The sequence below is a fragment of the Mytilus californianus genome, unplaced genomic scaffold, assembly GCF_021869535.1.
Source record: "Mytilus californianus isolate M0D057914Y unplaced genomic scaffold, xbMytCali1.0.p SCAF_13, whole genome shotgun sequence".
In the NCBI taxonomy this organism is placed as follows: Eukaryota; Metazoa; Mollusca; class Bivalvia; order Mytilida; family Mytilidae; genus Mytilus; species Mytilus californianus.
The window spans coordinates 18,464,101-18,484,267 of NW_026262615.1; the positions used below are offsets into that span (position 1 = coordinate 18,464,101).

The 20,167-nt window shown below is 32.6% G+C and overlaps 1 protein-coding gene across 1 annotated transcript; it reads left to right on the forward strand.

Annotated features, from left to right (window-relative positions):
- Window positions 1-247: 247 nt before the first annotated feature.
- On the forward strand, window positions 248-16,793 carry LOC127723306 (NAD(P) transhydrogenase, mitochondrial-like). Its single transcript, XM_052229859.1, has 16 exons — window positions 248-345; window positions 2,051-2,688; window positions 3,181-3,368; window positions 4,430-4,594; window positions 6,365-6,569; window positions 7,471-7,538; window positions 8,287-8,512; window positions 9,257-9,487; window positions 9,764-9,943; window positions 10,478-10,585; window positions 11,632-11,877; window positions 12,377-12,565; window positions 13,273-13,424; window positions 13,908-14,172; window positions 14,937-15,148; window positions 15,878-16,793. Exons 2-16 carry the CDS (start codon window positions 2,070-2,072, stop codon window positions 16,028-16,030), a joined length of 3,207 nt encoding a protein of 1,068 aa, XP_052085819.1. The 5' UTR covers window positions 248-345; window positions 2,051-2,069; the 3' UTR covers window positions 16,031-16,793.
- Window positions 16,794-20,167: the final 3,374 nt, after the last annotated feature.

Genomic DNA, 20,167 nt, shown 5'->3' on the forward strand with positions numbered 1-20,167 from the left:
TTGAAGGGGGGAATCAAAATTTATTATTTTATTTACTTGTGAATTACTATGATTAAAAGCAATGAAATATAAACTTAAATAAATTAGAAACATTATTATACTTCAATGTTAATATTTGTAATCTATTCGTATACATTTAAAGAAGATACGTTTAACAACACTAAAATAAGGTTACATGTCTTTAAAATAAGATAGTCCTCCGGAAAAGTCATGTGGGTAATCGAATAATTTAATTGGTCAACGAAGATTTGCCTCTTCGTCGGCAGCCATCGTTGCTTTGAACACCGGCACTGCACAGCACAGTGTTCGGAAAGTTTTACCAAATAATGGCTTAACTGGTCTAAAGTAAGTTAATACGTGTGTTTCTAACACTGCACTAATCAATCGTCTGTACAAATATCTTGTTTTTATCATGCATCAATCTTTTCTTTGCACGTAAACACAAATTGTTCTCAAACATCTTGTGAAATTAACAAAATAGTGTGACCTTTCAAGGTGGAAAACATAGGGATTAATTGACAGCTTAATCCTTTCATGTTGAAGCACCTTTGGCGCTTTGTTAATTAACAGTAATTAAGTTCTTTTAAGAAAAGGTTTGCAAAATAAAAATATATACAAATTGATTACCCGAGTCTGTATAATTCTTGCAGTGCAGGTTTTAGAATTGCAACCAACTGGAAAATTTATCATTTTACCACACCATATGAGTTAATCCTGTAACTTTAAAGCCCTCTCCTTTTGTCCAACAATTGTCTTTTATTCAAAAGCAGTACAGCTTATAGAATTTACATATACAAATATAATAGCATCAGTGAATAATTACATATTTTTTTTACAATTTTAAACAGTGTGAATCACTTATCATGGCGTGCTTATGCTTTCATGTCGATACGGCCCCATATGCAAAGTCGATCCGTCCCCAATATAAAAATATTTTTAAGGAATAAAATAGATGTATATGAATTCAGTGTCATTTATAAATATTTATGAATTTTATAATGTAAATATAAATGGTGGTAGATAAAAAAAGTTGGCCTTTGACAAATATTTGAAAATTAAATTTTCATAAGATGAGATATTTATTTGAATATTTTTTTTTTTAAATAAAATATTTGAATCACCTTAAATGAATATGGATACATTCATAAGACATTTGTTGAATAAACAAACCAATTACATGTATAGACTAATGATTTGATTTAAATAAGTCAATATGATGATTACATAATTATATGTTCCATTGGATTGTAAATATCTATTTATCTCTTCTACATTGTATATGTGAATTAAATAAAAACTTTTTCACCGTGATATTCCAAGTTATCATGGAAAATAACCTTATATGTATATGCTGATGCTGCTTTACACACAGAACCAATGAATCCTACTCATTTTTGTATCGATTTAAAATAATTCATCTGAATGTTACTCAAATATTAGGCATACTTCACTTACCTGTAGTCATTAAGCATCGATAATTTTTACAAATTCCATTCATCCTGATTCAAATAGGTCACCGAATCCTCCCGACGACGTTAATATAATTTATATATAAATTATTCATTATTTTATTATGGGGCGGGATCGACATGGGGCCGCAACAACCTTATACAGTGCATATCACTTATTGTTTTGCACATATTTTTATTGAAAATAATTTAAAATACAAGCATCATTAAGTGTGCAAATAATTGTTTATCATAACTGATCGATTATCACATGCAATCATGCCTAATTAGTCTAGAATAAACAAAAGAATAATTGAAAATGTACGATGTATTCCATTTGACATGAATGGTTAAATACCTTTTGCACATTGGGGAAATACAAAGGGGACTGAATCCACTGATATAAATCTTAATTTTCCCTAATTTGGTTTTCCAAATGATTTTAATACTGATTATTTGAGCTGAAAAGGCTTTAATTTTTTTTCCCCCAGATCTGTGGAGTCACAGTAGTCATGATAGTGAAAATCTATCCTTGGTAATCTGATTGAGAATTCTTGAAAATCATTTTTATCAAAAATAATAATGTTTTAAATATTTTTTAGGTGACCTAAATTTGCAACCATGTTGTTCAGAGTGAAGACAGCCTCACTGCTAGTCAATCTAGGAAATAGTGTAGAAAAACTATCTATCTCTTGTAGTCGTGGTTTTAAACATGCGCCAAGGAACTATTGTAACAAAGTTGAGAAAGATGCTGTCCCTGGCATACCATATAAAAATCTGACTGTTGGCGTTCCAAAAGAAATTTTTCCCAATGAGAAGAGAGTTGCTATTTCTCCAACAGCAGTTGTCAACCTTGTAAAGAAGGGTTTTACTGTGAACATCGAGAAGGATGCTGGTGTTGAGGCCAAATTTACCAATGCTGAACTTGAAAAGGCAGGTGCCAAAATTATGCCCAAAAATGATGTTTTCCAGGCAGATATTGTACTGAAAGTAAGGGCTCCAGAAGTATCAGAGTTGCCTCTGTTTAAAGATAATGCCACTTTGATCAGCTTTTTGTATCCAAAGCAAAATCCAGAGTTAGTAGAGCAGTTAGCACAACACAAACTGAATTCTTTTGCTATGGATATGATCCCCAGAATCAGTCGAGCCCAAGTGTTTGATGCCCTTAGTTCAATGGCTAATATCGCAGGTTACAAGTCTGTGGTGGAAGCTGCAAATAACTTTGGAAGATTTTTTACAGGTATGGAATATATAGGTCTGGTTTTAAGATCGGTAAATGAATATTTAAAGAAGTGCTGTAAAAACCTACAAAGTAAAAAAAAAAAAAACATACAAAACACCCAAACTCTGTCAACTATATTGGTAACGGAGATAACTTGAGTTTTATTTGCAGTTTCTATTTTTTGAGCATTCCACTTCTAAAAAGCTTTTATCAAAGACCATGGATTTAATCTGATCAGTTCAAAGAAAATGCATACCAATGTTTGTTACCATGTTATATATAGGCTACTAATAAGGTCTTAAATAGTTAGGGTCAGAAGATTGGTAAATCTTAATTAGTTTTTAAATCATTTACTTCTAACAGTAACAGGGGAAACAGTCTTGAATTTGAAAATGCTTGCTAAAAAAATTCCATAAAAGTCGAAAGAATATGGGTAGAGTTAGCGGAAAAACTGGTATATTTTCTGCCTGGTGTTTGAAGCTATTTAGTAAATTTGCTTCCTGTTTCCAGGACAAATAACTGCTGCTGGAAAAGTTCCACCTGCAAAAGTTTTCATCATTGGTGGTGGTGTAGCTGGGTTATCTGCAGTTGGCACAGCCAGGAACATGGGAGCAATTGTACGAGCTTATGATGTACGACCAGCAGTCAAAGAACAAGTTGAATCTCTCGGTGGTGAATTCCTTGAAGTTGGAATACAGGTAGGCAAAAGTAGAAAAATTTGTAAGTTAAAACCTTTCTGATCAAGATTATAAGGGATAAAAAAATATGGTTTTCAGAATTATGACCCTAAAAAAGGTTTAGGTTGTTTGGTCAGATACTTTTTATATTTTTCTATACAAGCCCATTTTATGGACGAATTATGTTAATCTGCTGTCTGTTGACCTAACTGGCTGCATGTCAACTTTATACATGTATGATAATTAGATTTGCTTTTTAAAACCAATTTTCATAAAATTTAATGGGATTGATAGAAAAAAGCTTCCTTTTGATATTGACATTTTCTAATTTAATAACTCATCCAGAGTTACATGTATGGTACTTTGCTAATATAAAATTGGATATTTTCTACAAAAAAATGATTTTCAGTTATTTTTTTCAAGGCAAATTCTTTACACAATGTGTAATGAATGTTTCAAAGAATCCAAAAAAATATTATTGGTTTTAAGATTTTATTCACGACCATCTAGGAAGTTTTACTATACATCAAGATACAAGCAGTCTTCACGCTGAGTAGCAGCCCAGGCAGCCCAGGCTTGTAATAGTGCTCTCGGGCCTGTAAAAATCATATCTACAAGCCAACAGAATCTAACTAAAAATTTTCAAAAAATTGAGCTCCGGGCCTGTAGATTTAGCAGTTCATTGTGAAGACTGTACAAGTATGATCCTGTTTCAGTTGTTTGTTACATAGATAATCTAATATTTAAAATATGTAGAAAGTGATGAAAGGATGCTTATAACATTGGTTCAGTTGTCACAAAATCACAATTAATTATATTGGTAATATTCTCCTTACAATTTTCAAATAGTATCCTAATAAACATGGATTTTTTGAAATTTTGGCTCTGGAAATTATAGCATCAGGTCAATAATACAATCTATTGGAAAATCATTTCAGATAGCATCCTTATATTTTGTCTCTAGAAATGATAGAATCACAAACGTAATACAATCTATAAAGAAATCATTTCAGATAACACCACATTTTTAATGGTCCTTGAGAGAACACAGAACTTTATCAGTACATTTGAAATTGTTTCAGGAATCTGGTGCAGGAGAAGGAGGTTATGCAAAGGATATAAGTCAGATGTCACAGGAGTTCAGAGATGCTCAAATGGCTCTGTATGCCAAACAGTGTAAAGAAGTAGACATAGTCATCACAACAGCATTAGTGCCTGGTAAAAAGGCACCTATTCTCATAACACAGGTAGGTAACAAAGTAAATAAGCAACATTTATCCTATATCAAACAAAAGAGTGACAATGTTACATGACATTTTAAAAAATGTATAAGGTACACACAAACATAAGTAGGTCGCTCTGACATAATTGAAGATTGGATGAAGGAGAAAACAATACACAATACACAAAGTCTGCAATCAATCACCCTTTAATTTCATAGTTTTTATACGCCCGTTTACGGGACGTATTATGGTATACCTCTGTCCGTCCGTCGTCAACATGTCGGACATTAACTCAAAATTGCTTAAACCAATTTGCATAAAACTTTGGTGAATTGTTTATATCTATTGACGTGAGCTCCCTTTCGTTTTTTATAAAATTTAGATTTTACGTTTCCGAGTTATGGGGTTTTATTCATTAAAAAAAGGGGGATTTTCCAGTTTTCGGACAATAAGTCAAGAATGCTTTCACCAACTTGCAAGAAATTGTGGTGAATTGTTTATATCTATTGACATGAGCTCCCTTTTGATTTTTATAAATTTTAGATTTTACGTTTCCGAGTTACGGGGTTTTATTCATAAAAAAAGGGGGGACTTTCCAGTTATCAGACAAAAACTCACAAATGCTTTCAGCAATTCTTATGAAACTTTGGTGAATTGTTTGTATGTATTGATGTAAGCTCCCTTTAGAATTTTATAAATTTTACATTTTACATTTCTGAGTTATGGGGTTTTATTCATTAAAAAGGGGTGATTTTCCAGTTTTCTGACAATAACTCAAAAATGCTGTCACCAATTCTCATGAAACTGTGGTGAATTGTTTATATCTATTGATGTAAGCTCCCTTTTTATTTTCATAAATTTCTAATATGACATTGAGAATTAATTATACTTTATTTGTTTATTGTCTGACAACAGATTTACTAAGTATTGCACAACAGCAAGAAATCTTTAATTGAACATAAATTCAATTCATATAACCAATTTCAAGTTCTTTGAATACATTTATTCAGACACCTATAATATGTCAAATATTTAATTACAATCCAAATTCAGACCTGAATCAAGCTTGAATATTGTGTCCATTTTTGCCCCAACTGTTCAGGGTTGGACCTCTGCGGGCGTATCTAGCTGCGCTCAGCGAAGCAGTTTATTTAAGTATACCCAAATAATTTTCAACTAGATATCTACTGTCAATGTGCTGAACATAATGCTGGAATGGATGAAAACTCACAAAGTTCTGTTGCTTACTGTAAATTCAGAAATTATTGCATGCATTTATTATTGCGATTTTTTTTAAATGGACAAAAATGGGAGATTAATTATTGCTATTTCAGGAAATCTGCATACAGATATATGTATCAGATATCAGAATGCGAGTTATTGTTATTGGGATACTCACTCTGTTGCATTATTCGCATTAATAAAAACCTCACAATAATTTCTGAATTTACAGTATTTGTCCAAACTGTATTCAAAAAGCAATGCTATTATTAAAAGGTCATGCCAATAAAATGATATAAGGCACTGACATAACATGATGTTAAACAATTCAAACGAGAAAACTCCAACAACAACCATTGAAAAAGGCTCAACTCATCAGATTGATACAAAGTACAAAAACACTGAAGAACATAAGTACAGGTCTGAGTATATTTTAATATCCTGAAAAAAGATTGCAGATTTCATAATTTTTTAATAGAACAACCACAAAACAACTTAAATAAAATCTTTTGCAAGTGTGTAAGCTGTGTATGTAATGATTTGATATAGGATAGGAAATCAAATATTTTCTAGGCTATGGTTGATGCAATGAAGCCTGGATCTGTTATAGTAGATTTGGCAGCGGAGGCTGGTGGCAACGTAGAGACCATTAAACCAGGAGAATTATACAGATACAATGATGTAACACATGTAGGATACACCGACTTACCTAGCCGATTACCAACACAGTCCAGTACATTATACGCCAACAATATTACAAAGTTCTTACTGTCAATAGGTATGTTATCCATATGGTATAACAAATATTAAAGATTTCTTTCAAATGGAGTACTTTGTTTAGAAGTAACTTACTTTCTAGAATGTAATCCTCTTCATTTTTGTATGGTATGGTCCCTGTCCCTTTTAAAAAGATGCAGCATCTGTATACATGTACTTTTTCTGAGTTTCATTGAAAGCATATACTAAAGAAATACATGTACTTTTTTTTTTTTATATATCACAAGATAGTCATGAGCACAAGCTCAAAGCCATTTTACTTTCACTACTTGTACAATGAGAGCTCTTCTGCATTTAAACTGCATAAATGTTTGCATATAGAAATTGCTTACATACATGTAATGTTGAAACATGGGCAAAGATCATATGGAAGTCACTTTCAGCCAAATAATTGCATTTGACTTTGCATACATAACCACACAATTTGATTTTTCGTGACCTGCCTCCACCCATACGAAAATAGTTCAAGTGCCTTCCCCTCCCCCATATATTTTTTCTGGAATATGTCATTAAAAAGATCATAAATCCCAAAATTTTGGTATTACTTGTAATATACTTAAATAAAGAGCTGCTGAACCAACGCCTCCTATGTTTTGTGCTGGTAGAGTTCCCTTAAGTGGATACCAGATGGTATGCAGGGTTGTCAAATAAAAAAATCAAATACCGCTACATTGACAACAACACTTAAGTAAATGCAGTTTACTTAAGTGTTGTTGTCAATGTAGCGGTATTTGTAATATACTTGTAAATAACGTTTTAATCATTGACTCAGACAATGCTTGTTCTAGTTAATTTAGCGAAGGATTTAAATCAAAAGAGAAATAGTAACTTTATTTTAAAAGTCAGAACTTAAAGAAAGGTAGATAACTGATAATATATTTTAAATTTATGTCGTTTTCTAGGAGAGAAAGAACACTTTAATATAAATCTTGAAGATGAAGTAGTACGAGGGTCAATTGTTACACAAAATGTAAGTATGTTTACATTATTTGATGGAAGCACATAGCAATTTTAGTTGATCTGTTTATATATGTACATACATAACTGTACACTTCAAATAATGTAATTTGTGTCAGATTGAGCTTTATCAGTTTACCTTGTAAAATCACCATTGAATAAGTTCACTGGAATCATTGATTTAAAACATGTCTTTTTCATGTTTTTCAGTGCATTTTATAACAGAATCAGAGAGTAATGAAATAAAAAGCACTATGAGAGTTATGTTGATTTGCTGAAAGTCATTTTATATAAAAGTTCAAATTAACGACATGAAAAAGAACAAGCATATAAAACCAATCTTTGAATAAAACAAAACTAAAAAGAGCCTATTAAATTTGATATTTGAAAGTCGTAAGAATTACTTCTTATGAGGTAATTTGAAATACAATGTTCAAAAAAGAAAATATGAATACACCATCGAAAAATCAATATCTTAAAAAAAAGATTGGCAATTGAATTAAATCTGTCAGAAAAAGTCAAAATAAAATGCCCTACACATTTTAAAAAAGGCTAAAATTTTATCAACATTTTACATTGATAGTAAGATATCCAGAAATTGAATAGAAATGCAATATGAATGAACAAATTTAAGTTACTATCTATTAATTATCATATACGGGATCCAATTTTAGTTGGTGGGTATAGGTTACCCTCGAATAAAATGCCCTTCACATTTTTAAAAAGGCCAGAATTTTATCAACATTTTATTTTTTTGATAGGGATCAGTGGTGCCACCTGCACCTCCACCAAAATTAGATGCTGTGGCACCTCCACCACCAAAAGTTGTAGTGAAGGAAGTTATTCCACCAAACAAATTCAAGATCCAGCTGAATGAAAGTATCCAGTACTCTGTAGGTCTTACTGGTATGGTAGGTCTTGGCTGTATCTCACCTAGTCCTGCTTTTGCTACCATGGTTACGACATTTGGTCTGTCATGTATTGTGGGTAAGAGTTAGATTTTATAAGCATGATCAAATTTCAAATCACGATTTTAACACAATGTACTTAAATGATCCAAACATTCCTTTGTGAAAAAATACCAAACACAAAAATTACTATAAATTAAAAATTTTCCAATGTTTTAATTGTTGCTCAATTATAAATGGGATAGGTTTAATTTGATTGCATTTACTTCACTATTTGTTTGCAGCATTTTCTGAAATAGCAAAAATTAATCCTGCATTTTTGTGCATAATCAACAATTGCATTATTAAATGCACACAAAGTTAATCGAATTTACAGTACTGTAAATTCAGAAATTATTGCGATGTTTTTATTATTGCGAAAAATGCGACAGGGTAATAATCGCAATTATTTAAACTCGCATTTTGACATTTTTTATATGAATTAAACAGGATTTTTCTCAATATCGCAAAAAAAAAAAACGCATTTTAGTCTAAAGTAACAAAATCCCAATAATAAATGCACGCAATAATTTCTGAATTTACACTATATAAAAGCATTGTTTAATAATGCTGAAATATCTTTTAATTGAAATAGAGAAAACTTATTAGAATATTAGATTTCTCCTTTATATTATGGTTAACAGAAAATTATAGGTTTAATAACATAGAAGGCTGTCAAAAGTCAGAGCAATATAAGCGATTTGGTAGACAAAAAAAGATGCTTTTGAAATTAGCACATTTTGAGTTAAACATCTGTATGAAATGTCATTGTAATTTATTGCAGGATACCACACTGTATGGGGAGTGACACCAGCCCTACATTCCCCACTGATGTCTGTCACCAATGCTATCTCTGGGACCACTGCTGTCGGAGGTTTGTTACTGATGGGTGGTGGTTATTTCCCATCAAACACCATTCAGGCTCTGTCAGCGGCAGCTGCCTTCATTTCATCTATCAACATCGGAGGTGGTTTTGTAGTCACACAAAGAATGTTGGATATGTTCAAAAGACCAAGTAAGTACTCAGCCACTGCTTTAGCTACTATCAAGACTGTTAGAACATATTTGATTTGAGTTCTCTGAAAGTACAAAGCCTACGACATTCATAGAGTATTTAGTTTAAATAAATGGATCCAATCGCCAACCAGTATGGCCACATTGCAGAAAATAGAACATAACAGATAAGATACAAGTAATTGTCTTGAATCCTGAAAAAAAAATTGTTATGGTGTTATTTCATGAAACTTTTTGAATGATTATGTATGTAAGTATGACATTTGTGTGCTTGTAGCTGATCCACCAGAATACAACAAAATGTATGGTATCCCAGGAGTCTTGTTCCTTGGTGCCTATGGCTATGGAGCAATGCAGAATTCATTCCCAGAGATTCATCACATGACATACCTAGCCTCTGGTATTTGCTGTGTTGGAGCATTGACTGGACTGTCCTCACAGAAATCAGCTAGAGTTGGTATGTATTTTGCAATATCCATTGAATTAAGGCATACTTTTTTTTTACTGGAGATTTATTTTACCTCTCTCTTCAGTCTTGGTCAATTGATTTTGTAACTTTTGCATAGTTCACATGTTAAAAGTGTTGATTTGAATTTGCATTCTACTTGCAACATTACAAGAAGGAGAGACATCACAACACTACAAATAGGCGAGATACTACAACATTACAAAAAGGCGAGATATTACGACATTAAAAGAAGGTGATACATTACGACATTACAAAAAGGCGAGATATTACAACATTTACAAGAAGGTGAAACATTATGACATTACAAAAAGGTGAAATATTACAACATTTACAAAAAGGTAAGACATTACAACATTACAAGAAGGAAAGACATAACTGTATTTAAACGTTTAATAACTGTTTCAAAATATATTGAAGAATAAGTAGTCATTGTTTATTATAAAAAATGGCATATTCTTCAGAAGTATATTTTAGTTGAGATAGAAATTTTACACTGGTTAGTGTTTGTTATTATTTTTACAGGAAATGCTCTTGGTATGATTGGTGTGTCAGGAGGAATTACTGCTACACTTGGTATTTTGCAACCTTCCCTAGAAAACTTTGTACAGATGGCAGCCTTGATGGGAGCAGGTAAATAGTCATCAGTAAATGTTGGTGCAAAACTGTGGCATTTCTAAGCATTCTAATACTAATGTATTTTTATACGCCCGTTTACGGGACGTATTATGGTATACCGTTGTCTGTCCGTCGTCAACATGTCGGACATTAACTCATAAATGCTTTAACCAATTTGCATAAAACTTTGGTGAATTGTTTATATCTATTGACGTGAGCTCCCTTTTGTTTTTTATAAAATTTAGATTTTATTTGATATTTCACAGGTTTTACATCGAGCAGGCAAAAAAATAAAAATCAGTTTATGAAATACAGTAGTATTAAAATAAGTTTATGACACAGAACCACACATTTTCAGTGACATAAACTGTTTATTAGAAAATTCCAAAATGATATGACCTGTGTCACTCAACTTGAAATTATTAAACACCAACTCTTTTGAGTGGGCTTAATTGCAATCACCTTGTTAATTTTGTCTGTCGCTATACTCCCTGGACGTAAAATTTTCATCAAACATTTCTTCAGTCTTACTGAACAGAATAATTTCAAATACATTTGGTGGCCCTGCACTTTGTGATTTTTGAGGAGATGTTGCTTGTAAGTTGATAATCTAAAAATAAAATTTAAAAAAATCCACAACATACAAGTTTTGATTGACACAATTTGAACAAGAGTTACTTCCCTTTTGTTGTCAAACTCAAATTATGTCTTTCGAACCCTATCATTACTTAAAAATCATCCATTTTCATAGAAAAAAAATTTACATACATGTATGGTTCATACACTACAATGGCTTCAAATTCTTTCTTCATTTCCTTTTTTATTTGGTTAATTTACAAGGACAATAACTTGGACTTCTTCACTTCATTTGGCTGGAAATAGAAAACCATGTTTACCAGCTATCAGACCTGTACGAAAAGTTAAAATATTGAATTTGATGAAATGTTGGCAGTGAGGAATTATATGTCCAACAATTTTTCTGAAGTCAATATTTTCACTCACTTTTCCCTGAACTTGTAAGAAAGATATTTTGTATTATTTTGTATTGTTTTATTTTACAGGAGGGGCAATTGGTGTCATTGGTGGAAAGAAGGTTGAGGTGACTGACTTGCCACAGATGGTAGCTTTGTTCCATAGTTTAGTAGGAGCTGCAGCTGTTCTTACTTGCTTTGCCAATTATATGTTGGAGCAGCCTCATTTTGCTACTGACCCAGCAGCTAATGTTATCAAGACCTTCTTGTACTTTGGAACTTTCATTGGTGGCGTTACTTTCACAGGATCACTTGTTGCTTTCGGAAAACTTCAGGGTAATTTAAATATTAAAATATAGTGCAAGTATAGTGGAGCATGGTAAAGGGTTATTTTGGTGCAACATGTTTACAATTTTTATTTCACAGGTTTTCATGCTTGAAGTTCATTCGTTATTCTCTGTTTTGTGCAAATTGATGAAAAAGCAACATGCAAACTTTTTTTTTTTCATCGTAAATGGCAATTCTATTTCTCATTTGTCCATGCACTTAACCCTTATAACTATCAGCATGGTGGTTAGGTTGAAATGACCATATCTTCATGTGCTGTTTACATGATCATCCAATTAGTGCTTTTTCCCAGAAAAATTTGACGGCCCAAATCAAATATCTTTACGTCACAATGCCCTATGACACATTTTCCCCCAAATGAACCCAGGTCAACTGGAGCAGTTCATAGATAAAATCAAAATTGAAATGTTTTGTATTGTAGATGTTTGAGTTGCAGCTGATCAGTATCAAGTGTTGTACAATAATGTGTCACACTGTCTATTTACAGGTGTGTTGAGTTCTGAACCTTTGATGCTTCCTGCTAGGAATCTCCTCAATGCCGGTATGATGGCTACCAATGTCGGAGCTATGGGAACCTTCATGGTCAGTGATAATCCTACTGTCCAGATGACCTGTCTTGGAACCACAGCAGCTCTGTCCAGTGTAATGGGCGTTACACTCACAGCTGCTATTGGAGGTAATATAGAAATGTTGTCTTTGGAAAATCTGATTTAGTCTCTATTGTAGGATTTTGCCATGCATTTCCTGTTTTAATAGACTAAGTAAGTGTTACAACTGATCCTTGTTGCACTTTGTAACTGGTTGTAACATATAAGATATTTTTTAGTCTATCCCCAGATCTATAAATTTAACTAAGTAATAAGGAGAGAGGACTTTCAGATCCTTTTTTTGAAAAATTGAAACTATAAAATCAAATTGTGTACATACTTTAATATATCTCATACACCAACAATGTGATATTTTTTTGGTATTTTTTTTATGGGTTGGTGGGGGATGGGTTTAGAATCCCCTTGTTCTTCAGGCAACACAACTCCTGAAAAGATAGATAAATATTGATGAAACTTGAGTTAGTTGTAGAACTCTATCTTAGGGTGAGCTTTAAGAAATTTAATCCCTGTCCAACATGTAAAAGGGGAGATAATTGAAATTACTTACTTTGATATACAAAAAGTAAAAAGTATTGTGCGGCAAGGAGGACACTCAACTCACAATTCTACTACATATTGTTTGTATATATTTGGATATATAAGTACAAAAATTCTTCAAATGTAATATTTCAAGGCCACACCCAAAAGGGGGAATTGCACTGCACTTTCCAACTCCCCTGCTAAATAAAGTCATGAAGTAGATATTTTGGGACTAAATTGTAATTTATAATTGTAGGAGCTGACATGCCTGTTGTTATTACCGTCCTGAACAGTTACTCTGGCTGGGCATTGTGTGCTGAAGGTTTTATGTTGAACAATAACTTGATGACCATCATTGGGTCCTTGATTGGATCATCTGGAGCCATTCTGTCATACATTATGTGTGTAGTGAGTATAGTTAAATAGTTTTGATATCAGTGGGATTTTGAGTTTTCAAGTTTATGCATATTCATGATAACTATGAAGGAACATCATCTATTTCACTAATCTACAAGAGAATATATTACATCTATAGAAGTTTGCAGTTGATAACATTACTTACATTGACATTTCTGTTTCCACATCTGATAGTTTTAATTCTACATTGATTTTAATTTAAGTAGAACTTTGTGTCCCTTTCAATCTAAAAATGATTTTTTAAATGCAGTTTATTAAATTCCATTAGCTAATGATTTAAAGTCGTATGATCCTTCAAATTTAACAAAAAAGATGGATATGTTTTATATACGTATATGGCTTATGTTTACTATTGAAAATGTGCAAAGTCTTTCTTTTAAATGAATTTCCTTTATTTTATCCAAATCTTCAGAAATGTACTGCTATTGAATTGTTGTCTTCCCGTACTTTAATTTGCCAACATGTTTTTTCTAGGCCATGAACCGTTCCCTTTCCAATGTCATCTTTGGAGGATATGGAACAAAATCAACAGCCGGTGGAAAACCAATGGAAATCACAGGAACACACACAGAAATGACATCTGATGAAGCAGTTGAGATGATCACAGAAGCCAAAAATGTCATTATTACACCAGGATATGGACTTTGTGTTGCCAAGGCTCAATACCCTATAGCTGAGATGGTAGATTATCTGAAAAAGAAGGGTGTCAACTGTCGTTTTGGAATTCATCCAGTTGCAGGTATAATATATAGTCTATATACATCAGTTAAAAATAGACAATTTTCAATGTCTGTATAAAATATAGTAGTTGATTTCAAAATAACATAAAATACCGTATAGCGGGTTATTTTCGCTGGTGTAAAATTTCGCGATTTTTACTGAATTTAGTATACGAAATATTTTGGTGGTTATTATTTTGGCGGATTCAAAACTTTTATCAATACCGTTGCATGTACACTTTTAATTTGGCGGAATTTAGTTTGGCGATTTTGTTCTATCCGCGAAAATAAGCGAAAATTTACACCCCGCGAAAATAACCCGCTATACGGTACTTGTTTAATAAACATTAGTCCACTTAAAAGTATTTCTGTAGGTCATGTAAAATAAGGAGATGTGGTATGATTGCCAATGAGACAACTATCCACCAGAGTCCAAATGACGTGAAAGTAAACAACTATAGGTGACTGTACTGCCTTCAACAATGAGCAAAACCCAAACTGTATAGTCAGACATAAAAGGCCACAACATGTCAAAATGTGAAACCATTCAAACGTGAAAACCAACGGCCTGATTTATGACATAACAATAAAGGAAAAACTAAATAGTCGATTTAGTATATATTTCTATCACATTAATAACATGTTCTTGTCCTGATATTCCACTGGACATTTCAAACATCAATTCATCAACAATCAATCAATCAATCTAATGCACAATAACACATAGACATTCAAAAGCTTAAATATAAAATGTTCAGCAAATATGTTTTTTTTCTTATTTCAGGACGTATGCCTGGTCAGTTAAACGTACTGTTAGCTGAAGCTGGTGTACCCTATGACATTGTGTTAGAAATGGATGAGATTAACGATGACTTCCCAGATACAGATCTAGTCCTTGTTATTGGAGCCAATGACACTGTTAACTCTGCAGCAGAAGAAGATCCCAACTCTATCATTGCTGGCATGCCTGTATTAAGGGTCTGGGGCAGTAAACATGTAAGTGTTCAAATTGTTATCAAAAAACTTATTGCTCAAAAGGAGAGATTACACAAACTTTCTTTCTAAAAACATTTTTATGAGATCGAAAACAGAAAACACAGATTACTTTTTTTCCGCAGTGTTACACGTCGCCGTGGAAATGGAAATACCAGCCGTGTGCCTGCCCGTCTGGGCTTGTTAACGCTCTCACATGTGCAATTCTTGCCAGATTTGTATAAAACTTATAATAGGTTAATATCAGCAATGTCTCAGACAAGTTCGAAAAACCGTGCTGATCAACAATTTTGTAGTCTGTTAGCCTCCATTGCAAGGCATCATGGGTGGGTTTGAAACCCCATCTCGTTCAATCCAAAGGCTTCAGAGTTTGCCTCTTTTCCACTAAACAAAAATCAAAATAATGTGTCTGGATAGAGTGAGATGTCTTCCTGCGGACTGTTACCTTCTGAACTAGTATGTTAAAAATCTGACTCAGCATGTCGGTCTAGTACAAAAGCAGGGCTAATATTTATATTTCATTAACATGATCTCGTCCTGAATATGCATTTAATTTGCAGCTGGACATTAAACAGCCATCCATCACATCATCATCATCATCATCCAATAAAAAACTTGCCATGGGATATAACCAAGTGTGCTAATAGTGGCTTTAAACACCACCAACAATCAATCAATTTTGGAAAATTAACTTTTTGCACCTCTGATCTTTTATTTTTAATATGATTACAGGTGATAGTGATGAAGAGAACTTTAGGTGTTGGTTATGCAGCTGTAGATAATCCAATCTTCTTTAAACAGAACACCAGTATGTTGTTAGGAGATGCTAAGAAAACATGTGATCAGTTATTACACAAAGTCAAAGCACATTATGGCGATGAATAATGACAGTTTGTCTTAGAAAACTTTAGATATTATTTTTGACAATTTGACCATTTGACATTTTGTGAATTTAACAAAATTTTTAAAGCATTTATTTTGTATAAGATGGATTTATGGAAGAAATAAGGCATTAGAAAAAGAAAATTGGTAGAATAACAAATATGTATGAAAGAAGAGCAATGTGCCAAATTTTTATTCATTTTGCACAGTATTTCCAGTTTGAAACAGGTTGGGGTGGGGGTAAAATTTGTTCCCATTGGCAACTCATTTAGATCAGAATTTGAAATAGTCAAATTTTACTTAGACGGCAACTATAGCAAGAAAAACAGATCTGAAATTTTTTATAATGAATAATCATGATAATGTTGGTGAAATGTTTCTATAAGTTATGTGGAAACTTTGTTAAGAGTTTTGTTTTTAATTTGATTGGTTGTATTTATAAAGGAAATAATGCTCCTAAAATTTAGAAAATTATGGCTGTGCCACATATTTATATTGAAAAATGTTCAGATTTCTGACCAAGAAATTTTTTCGAAGGTATATATATTCGTTTGATTCTAATTTGTATAATTTGGAGATATGTGCCATCATTAATCATGTATCAATTTGGAAAAATATCTTGGAGCAGAAATTTGAACAAGTTTCTGATAAAAAAATATTTCGAGATTTAAGAAATATTTTGTGATGAATATTTGAGATGTGCTGATGAAGAACATGGATTTTTGACATGTTTGTATAGTGCTAAATAAACTGAGTGAAATTTTTATTCTTTGTTATGCTTTTTGTGAAATTTTGTCATTGACTAATTCATTTGAGTGGTTGAGGGAGGGAAAATACCCCCACAACCTTTTTTGCTTTCTTTTAAGTTATTTTGCTAATATAATATGTTTTAAACAAAAATGACCCTTAAACCTAAATAAAACTTAATTTCTTACCCTCCAACTTCAAGTTTTATGGAATAGTCCTATTGGCCTTTCGAAAAATTATTAGATTTGGAATGAACAAGATTGAGTGAATGTTAATTAAAACACAACCAAAAACAATAGAATAAGATAATGCTGATACTAAAAAAGTATAATTATCATCCCTCTTCAAGACTTGGACTGAAAAAGTGCAATATTTACATCAAGACTGATTATGGAATCAGACTTGCAACTTTTGTCTGACGTTGAATATGTTTGATTTGTGTTACACCAGGTGTGTTAGATATCCAGCATGTTGTATTCATTTATTTCTACATACATAAATTATTACTACCATATTTGCCAATTCGCATGGTTCATACATGTATATGCAGGCTTGTAAAACTGTTTTCCCAATTATTTTGTTTCACACAGGGAACACTCATGTTCCATGTTTTTACCTGTCATTACAGAGGGTCTGGATGGGGTTTACAGAAAAGAGAATAATGCAGAATAAAGGGGGTGAAAACTAAAGATTAGAGAAAAATGGACCAAAAATACAGAATAGAGGATAATGGGGTGCTAAAATATAAAGAATAGAGAATAATGGGCCAAAAATTTTAAATGCAGAAATGGAAGACCCCATCTACACCCTCATCACAAGCCATCTTGTATGTTCTGGTTAACTGTTACCAAAAAGAAAGTGATCAAAAGCTGAATACTTTTTTTTGCATCTTTTGTCACTGAAATTATTACATTTATTTGAATCTTCAGCCAAAGTGATGAAACTAGAAACTCGAAATGACTTTTAAACTTGTTTCTCTTTGAAATTAGTCTAAATTCATTTCATCTCTCCTGTGAGGTGCAAATTCTCATTCAATGAGGTTGTTATTTGTATTTGGCAGGTCTGATTGATTTTTATACGACCGCAAAAAATCGTATATTGGTATGACGTTGGCGTCGTCGTCCAAAGGCACATTGGTTTTTGCACAATAACTTTAGTTAGAGTGAATGGATCTCTATGAAATTTTACCATAAGGTTCAATACCACAAAAGGAAGGTTGGGATTGATTTTGGGGGTTATGGTACCAACAGTTAAGGAATTAGGGGCCAAAAATAAGCATTTTTCTAGTTTCCAGACAATAACTTGTGGAACGGTGTATGGATCTCTCTGAAATTATACCACAAGTTTCCATACCACAAAGGGATGGTTAGGATTTGCTTTGGGGGGTTATGGCTCAAACTGTTTAGGAATTAGGGGCAAAAAAGGGGGAAAAACAAGGGTGTCCTGATTAATGGACAAATACTTTAGTACAAAACATAATTTAAAGCAGTGTAAGGGAGGTAATCCAAATACAACGTTTTGATTACCTCCCTTACACTGCTTCTAAATTATGTTTAAAGAAATGCATATTTATAAAGGAAGACCAGTAAAAATATCTGCAAATGTTGCATCTTTTTTTTTTACAAAAAAATCCATATGAAATATTTGACACCATATTTTAAATTCCATTATAAAATAGATTCAGTTAGCACTATGGTAAATTTAAATGGGTAATTATGGTTGCAAACTCCATTGGAAATTTGAATTGAGATTATGACCATATCTTGAGGGGAAGAATTTTTTTTGGGGAAAAAGGGGGGGGGGGGTAAAAAGAAATTGTGGGGGATCAATTTTTTCTCATTTTAGATTTCAGAAATTAAAAAGAAAAATTCTTCAAATATTATTTTTTTGGCAAAAATAAAGTTGGAGGGGGGGAGGGGTGGCAGGTTAATATGCAACAGCATAGTGTATTGCACAAATGCAAAAAAAAAAAAGGGGGGGTTAATTTTTTTTTTTTGTGGGGGGAAGGAGGGGGGGTCAATTCGCAACAGCAAAGTGTATTGCACAAAAGCAAAAAATTGAATATAAATTCAAATCATATAACCAATTCTAAGTTCTTTGACTACAGTTATTCTGTGTCAGAAACCTTTTATGTGTCAAATATTTAATTACAATCCAAATTTAGACCTGTATCAAGCACGAATATTGCGTCCATTTTTGCCCCAACTGTTCAGGGTTGGCCTTCTGCGGTCGTATCCAGCTGCGCTTGGCGAAGCAATTTATTGCATTTTAATGCCACTTTCAGCAGTATTGGCTATTCCATGCAGCCATGTATTTATTTGGTATAATTTCGTCAAAGTAGGTTAAAAAAAAATTGGTTTGCAAGTCAATAATTCAACTCATTTGAATCCAAATTCATGCAACCTGTCATTTAACTTAAGTGGAGGTGGGTTGCGATTGTGGTCAGCATGTTCATTCATAAAAAAGAAAAGAATATCAACATTCAAAAATGACACCAGGCATAGGTTCATGGGGACAGGACAATTTTTGTTTAGCCCTCCCCCCCCCCCCCTTTTTTTCCAAAATCCGTTATTTTTTGTTTTCTTATAAATTTCAATAATTTTCGCGTTTTTCTATATGACACGAACATAAATATACTTCAAATAACTGGTATTTGCTATTTACTATCAATTCCAAGTTTACTATCCACAGCGCTCACTGATATATTATATAGAGAGAAGGTAACTCACATTCGTACCTTATATAAATAATTGAAATTGATAAGAAAACAAAAAAATAACAGATTTTGGAAAAAAAGGGGGAGGGCTAAACAAATATTGTCCTGTCGTCAAGTACCTATGAAATACGGTTGTTCAACATATTTTATATAATTATTGACCACTACTTACGGTTGTTGTTCACATTTTATATAATTATTGACCACTACTTAATACAAAATTGACAAGAGAACAAGTGTATTTACTTTCATAATAAAATGGTCAGTGCATAAATTAGTTCACATGGCGTTACAAGTTTCAGAAGTGGCAGTTCCTGTCAACAAACTATGAAGTTGTGTCACTTCTGTTAACAACGTCTAAAAATGGAAGAAGAAATGAACAGTCGAAATGTTGTGAACAACATAAACGAAATGGTAGAGTGGAAGTTCATTTTCAACACAGTAAAAGATAATGGAATTGTAGGTTCCACTGTGCAAATTAACACCAGACAAAGCATTAAAGACAAACATTTCAATATATCGTACATAACGATTCTATTGGCAATGAAGCAAGGAAAAGTATGTGCGGCAATGAAGCAAGGAAAAGTATGTGAGGCAATGAAGTAAGGAAAAGTATGTGCGGCAATGAAGATTACAAGCATTGATGTATAGAGAAAGGGAAAGAAGAAAAAAGTAGA

Excerpts from the sequence above, each read along its gene's own strand:
- LOC127723306 (XM_052229859.1), top strand. The coding sequence starts at position 2,070 with ATGTTGTTCAGAGTGAAGACAGCCTCACTGCTAGTCAATCTAGGAAAT. Across the intron at positions 2,689-3,180 it reads CTTTGGAAGATTTTTTACAG|GACAAATAACTGCTGCTGGA; the intron begins GTATGGAATATA and ends TCCTGTTTCCAG. Across the intron at positions 6,570-7,470 it reads AAAGTTCTTACTGTCAATAG|GAGAGAAAGAACACTTTAAT; the intron begins GTATGTTATCCA and ends GTCGTTTTCTAG.